The 6,517-nt window shown below is 43.3% G+C and overlaps 1 protein-coding gene across 1 annotated transcript in view; it reads right to left on the bottom strand.

The window, feature by feature from the left end:
- Positions 1-1,588: 1,588 nt before the first annotated feature.
- sema5a (sema domain, seven thrombospondin repeats (type 1 and type 1-like), transmembrane domain (TM) and short cytoplasmic domain, (semaphorin) 5A) overlaps positions 1,589-6,517 on the bottom strand; it is a 121,597-nt gene continuing 116,668 nt past the window's right edge. Inside the window, exon 22 of the mRNA XM_041961379.1 lies at positions 1,589-2,956. Coding sequence (XP_041817313.1) covers positions 2,837-2,956 — 120 coding nt within the window. The 3' untranslated portion in view covers positions 1,589-2,836. The remainder of the gene's footprint in view (positions 2,957-6,517) is intronic.

The raw sequence follows: 6,517 nt of genomic DNA, 5'->3' as shown, positions 1-6,517 counted from the left end.
TAGCAGGTATATTGTTTACTGTATTCACCGTGATAACGTTCGCTAATTCTAAATGCAAAGTACGGCTGATGGGTAAATTTTATGACAGTCCATCCAATAGCTGTTGATATATTTCACTGCAAATCTCTGATGTTAGAGGAAACATTAGAAGACCACCAAAGCTAGTAGGATGCATCCTCTGGAGACCACGAATGTCTAAATATTGTGCCAATCCATCCATTAAATGTTGAGATATTTAAAAAAAAAAGAAAACATTGGTGGCACCAGAGGAAAAGTGAAGGGATGATCAAACTCTGTGGGATTCAACCCCTGGGGAACATGAATGTCTGCACAACATGTTATGGCAATACCAGTAGATGTTTGGATATTTCAATCCGCACCAAAGTGGCTGTTTCCACTTTAAAAACACCTTCGGCATAAATGAAATGCAGATATAGTCCATCTCATCCTGAGAATTACATCTCCCGACGCTTTGACTTCTTTATACACATGCAAGCACTCGCAGTGTCGGTTTTTCTGACATCCACAAGCCCCGCTCCTCTGACCTTTAGCTGTGACCTTTAGCAGTCCCTAAATGCCACTTTGGGAAAGTCGTTTATTGTCCTCGGCCCTGCTGTCAAAGCGGAATGTCACACGTGTCTGACCGGCCACAAGCTACGTAGCTCATGTTGCTGGCGAGTTCGTGCAATGATGAAAGTGTGGAAGAAAGCTTCAGTACTTCTCTGTTGGTTGTAGATGTGTGTTTACGCGCGTGTGTGTGCAGGAAATGTGCATTATATGTGCATGCGCATACACCCACTGTCCTCTGGTCCCCGTACATGTGCACATGCAGCCATCTGTGCGTCTGCATTGCTTTCTCAGGTAGCAAGAATGAACTCAAGGTAAAGAGATTGATTCTCTGGAGCCAGACAGCGCTGGGCCGTACATTGGGCTACATCAGCACTCCCCCCACCCCCACCTCCAACCAACCAAACAGAGGGGTGATTAATAACACCCCCTCCATTACCCTCTGCACACAGATGGGACGTCAGGTTGAAGGTTGATGGAGAACAGCACGGTGTGTGGTGTTACACCCCATCATACAGATTAGAGTTTGGACTTCAGACAGCGCCCCCCTCCACCTTTACCCTGCTGCCTCACGCGATTTGTATCCTTCAGGTATCCTTCCACTGCTGGCGATGCCATTTGTCACTGCAGGGCCCTGCTGAAGACTCCTTTTAAAAAACGGGCGGGGGGAGTCTAAACTCTGATTTTGAGTGATTTATGAGGTGCTGGCGTGCGCTTACGACGCTGTGGTTTTACAGTGTTTGGCCCGAGGAATATCAAAATCTCCAAAGTTGTCGAAGCAAATCACAGTGGACAGAAGTGTCTCACACTTGCAACTGAGTGCTTTATATCACTGCTTTCACTCCCACTGAACTTCATAAGCGGAGAAAACCAAACTTTCAGCGATCAAAGGCATCAAAGCTTTACAAATGAGAGAGATGCGTCTGTATAACTCACACTCTGACAAGTCTGTTTGTGTACGAAGCAGTTTTTAATTTATGCACAGTAACACAAGCAAACATGTAAAAAGAGTTAGTTGCAACTGAGCCATTGAATAACCTAATATTTGGTTATACACTCTGAACAGAAATATCTCAACTTGATGAATGGATTTCATCTTATAGTATATGGGTAGCGCTCCAGTTGGGGTTCAGGAGAGTAGTCTTTGCTATGCTCCCTCTGTACAGTAAATGCCATTAACATCCTGCTGTCACAAATACATATTTAACTCAGAAGCCAAAGGAATAGCGAACACTATCAAAATTCAAAAACATTTTTTTTTTTTACAAAAAAATATAAAAGTACGGTGACAAAGACTGAACTTGATGCGGGCGGATATGAATACTCCGGATTACTTTTCAGAATGCACATAAACTTTGTTTCTTTTCAAAAGGAAATGTTTTATTCTTTAAACACTTGAGACATTGAATAAATGTATTTAGAAAAACTACAGTCATAGGCTTCAAACTGAACTTCCTGTACAAAACATATGTACCTTGAAAAGCAAATAAACAAAACGAAACAAAAGAAAAATTGTACACTGAAAGTTCAATCACTGCTAGCTGCTAGAGCCCCGAACAGAAAGGAAAACAAAAAGATAAAAGTGGACAAACTTGACCACAGACTTCAAATATCTACATCCTGATTCTAGGACTTGGGGGGTGGATATTGATCCATGTAGAGATTGCTGCAGGAGGAAATGGTAAATCCAATCAGGCATCACCGCAGTCTTTGTTTTTATGACTTGCAAAACCAGCCCTGAACCTTACACCTGCAAAATTGCTGCTTGCAAGTCCCCAAACCCTGGAATGCGATCAACCATGCAAAACGAAACAGAACGGCAGAGAGAACACGTCAGATGAAGTCATGCAAAGCGGTTTTGTGGTTATTTCCCATCATTACAAATACAGGTCTTTTTTTTTTTTTAAGAGGCGTCACAGGAAAGTTAAAAGGGATCGCTTTTCCCACAGTCTCTTTGAGGTTGACTTCTTAATTTTCCCTTTTTGTCCGCATCGGGAAATCCAGTTGTCCGTTTCTCAGTGAGAGTCAAAAATTGAGCTTTCCAAGTGTACCCCAAGGCACCTGAGAGAAAGTGGGCTTTTCCCTCTGTTGGCAACACTGTTTGTCTGTTTACATTACATACCAGCTGCCATCGAGTCTCAGAGTGGGACTATCCCACGCATGGTGTCACGAATCTCAATACAAAGCACAAAGAAAAGAATACAGTCAGAATGGATGAAGGGGTTGGCGTCCCCTCTATGGTAAGAAGTCCGAACTGCAGAATCGAGGGTTAATAGTCATCGTAGGTGTTGAGGTCGGTGAAGTATGCGTTGGTATAGGTCTTCCCGGCAAGCTGTGGGTTGAAGTACTTATTTCTTTCCTCCAGAATCAGATTGTTTTTGTTGAAGGCCTGCGGGGAAAAAGAAGTAGATGGAGAGGAGAAAAGGAAGAGGAGTCAGTCTGGACTTGTTTGCGACACATGGATCAAGTGATTATTCAGCCCAGATGGCAAGGTAAAAGCAAATCATTCTAGCCCAAAAAAGAAAAAAAAGGAGCAACACAAATCAATGGAAGGCCGCTCAGTGAATGAAACATACATTTCACAGAGCAAGGTCAAAGCATTTGCAAACAGGCTGGAAAAATGATAAGCCACCACAGGGCTAAATTATTTTGATGCGCGTCTGTATGTCCACCTCTGTCATCCCTAATACCCAGCATCAGCAGTTTTTATGGCCCTCAGATTGTTGGTCCTCTAGGACAATTGAAACCATAAAAATCGATCAAAAGAGGGGTCTCTTTTCTGTTAAACAATAAGGAAGAGCCATGGGGGCATCGTCTCTGTCCCTGTGTGACATAGTAAACATGGAACGAGCTTCTGATGTGGTGCTCAATACAACATCAGCAATTTGGCAAATGGATGCGCTCGTATCCAGTCTGTTGTGGAGAGTGTGCGCTGGGAGTCCCTTGGGGCAGCGTAATTGAACACTTGATGATGCTGCATTTGCCGCTGATGGATGTTTCCGACTGACGCTGATGGGGAACGGGTGTGCTGGGCAAAAAACTCATATATTTTGCATCTTTGCAATGATGTGATTTGCACACAGAGGGATTGTAATCAACTCTCCCGCAGGCCCCGAGACGGTTATGTGTCTCTGCAGGTGGCCCCGTGGCTGCTTTTAAACAGCTGTGCTGCGATGCTTGTTAGCATCATTTACTCTGTCTTCTCGCCTTAAACCTCTCTAATTGGCTGAAGAATGATCACATTTGAGTTTTTGGTGCAGTAAACAAAATTTGCCTCAACTATGAAGTGGCATTAGCGATAGAGAGGTAACAGAGGAGCATAATAAAACAGCATCATAATGAATCGCCTTTCTCCACCCATCAAATCAAACCATTAAGTAAAAACAGAGGACAAACAGACAAACATGAAAAATCCATGCAAATGAAGGCACTCGTTGAAAGAGAGAAAGTAAAGGAGGGATACACTGCCTTCTCACAAGCCGGGGGGAGGGGAAGGGGCATGATGGAGGGATGAAGGGGTCTGAGCAGAGAAAGAGAAACTAGAGTCTGTACTCCAACCTGCCACACACAGGAAGTGCCACAGGAAGTGGAAGGGCAGGGCACGGTGGGGAAGAGGAAGTAGTAGTGGTTGGGGTCAAAGAGCTGTTGGGGGGGTCAAGAGGCGGGATGTTGTAGAGGTCAGTGGTTAGTAGAAAATCTCCAGGCCACGCATGGACACCCCCATGTTAGCAGAGAGAGGCTGGTGCATGGCGGGGTCGTCCAAAGGCAAGAGTACCGACACATCTGGCTGCAGGGAGGAGAGGAATGGGCAAGAGTCATCCTCAAAGAAACCCTAAGGCCATATTCTAACAGGAAGCCTGGAAATATGATGAACTGCACAGAAAACTCCGGCTTAATGGTGACGCAAGCTTGTGTTCAGAAGCTGTTGGCCAGGAAACCAGTATCTATGATACACTGTGCATAATAATATCAGGATTTGAGTCAAAAACTCTTAAACATGGCATCAGGTGTTCACCATCCCTCCCTGTAAGTACTCAGTGGAGTCATATTATGGTTCTGCGCGCCTAGTGCTGGAAAATTCAGTGCAACATCCAAAGTGTTTAGGCTCTGTGAGTGAGGTTTGGAGGCAGAGTGTGATTTTGGAAAATTAGACAGTGTTCATTTGTCATGCAGCTCCTTTTATATTTTCACATAGACTGTCTGTATTCATATCCACCTCTATCTGCAATAGAACTAACTGAATTATGCTCTGTGCTCCTGACTCTAATTGCATGACAGATGAACGCTCCTCACACCTTTATTCCACAATGAAATTACATTTGGAGACGTCTGCCTCCGAGCCAGAGGATCTGTTCTCTCTGTGGCAGTTTCACAAAACACTTTCAGATCTGCGAAGTAGCTTTGCAAACACAGATTCAGGTATTCACTTCGTTCATAACATGTATCTGATATTGAAGACTTCCTCCGACAGAATACACAATATCAAACACAAGTGAAAAGGAAACCTGCCTCCAAAACTGTTGATATATCAGCATTAAAGTAAAATCAAGTTGAGTAGAACCAAGCTGAGCTTCCGTGTAAAACTTTGCAGACGACCAATCAGCTGCTTGCAAAACCCTCCCCTGAACAGTGTTTGTCCAATCAGAGCCTTGGCTTTGAAATCCCCTACTTTTTGAAGTGGTGTGTGTGGAGCTGCAGAGGAGAGCTAGCCTGCATTTGAGAGTGTAATGAAGCAGTGTTTGTATGCTCTAGCATAAGCTGCAAATGTTTATTTACCCTCAAATCTATTCAGTTTTTTCTAAGGGAGAGTGCATATTAATAAACATTGCTGTGAAGATACTAGAATTAGCCAAGAGGCTAGTTAGGCTAAGTAGTGTCTGCTCAGATGAGATGTTGGCAACCTAAAATCAGTGTTAAATCAAGAAACAAGTTAGCATGCTCTGCTTTTAGCTTACTACAACCAAGAGTTACTTCTAAATCCATGAGTTAGCACATCATCCACTAGCTACATCAGCCTGTGGGGTGATAGGTTACCTTAAAAAATCTACCAGTTTACAACTAGCACCTCCACTGTATAGCATTTCCCCCCGGAAGCTTGTCCTGAATGCTATCAGAGTTTAGGCTACCATTAGCGGCTCTATGTGCTCTTTTTTGGATATGGGGACGTTTACACACCAGCAACCTGAGCCAGTGTTACGCCTCACAAACACAATGGTTAGTCCTCGTCCTGAAGCCTTTTTCCTCGTCACATTAAAGGTGAAAATGTGCTGTTTGAAAATACAGACAAGTATGCGAGCAAAGCAGCTAGACGGAGTTACGTTTGAACGTTAGCATTAGCCTTGGTATTCTGTTGCAATATCACATACTCCATAGCCATTACGTTCATATCCAAGACTTGTTTTAGAATGTGTCCGCTTGAAACAGAAGAAGCTAACATCAGTTGAATAAGCTAGCTACAGTAGCAACAGCAAATAAAACCTGAAAGAGAAGGTCTACATATGCTTGAAATCAAGAACATATTGTTTCAAAAGTTACTACAAATTGCAAATCTGACACTGTTAATGATTGTAAACTGCATATCTGCACTGCTAGAATGGAAAGCTTGACAGGCGTAGCAACAGCAACTCCAGAAAGTTAGCAAACGGTCAAGTTTAGCTTCTCTAGAACTATGATTTATGCCATGTAGCCTTGCATATCCAAAAGCTGCTTGTCAGCAGGAAGAACAATTGGTGCCAGAGCTTTTAAGAGGCCTGCTAGTGCCAGACTCGCTTACAAATGTAATTTGTAAGAATATTTAGAGACTAGTTCTTTTATTGCTAAAAACTCGTGATACCAGATTCATTGCTTGTGAAGCTGCTTTTTAAAAAAATGCACAATGTGTTAAAGTGGTTGAAATGCCCCTTAACACAGAGCACTGGGAATCCCTGAAAAAAGCCCAGCTGGAGCACAG

The sequence above is a fragment of the Chelmon rostratus genome, chromosome 20 (assembly GCF_017976325.1).
Source record: "Chelmon rostratus isolate fCheRos1 chromosome 20, fCheRos1.pri, whole genome shotgun sequence".
Lineage (NCBI taxonomy): Eukaryota > Metazoa > Chordata > Actinopteri > Chaetodontiformes > Chaetodontidae > Chelmon > Chelmon rostratus.
The sequence above is the reverse complement of the archived record's forward strand: the minus strand, read 5'-3'. Positions and strand labels throughout refer to the sequence as shown.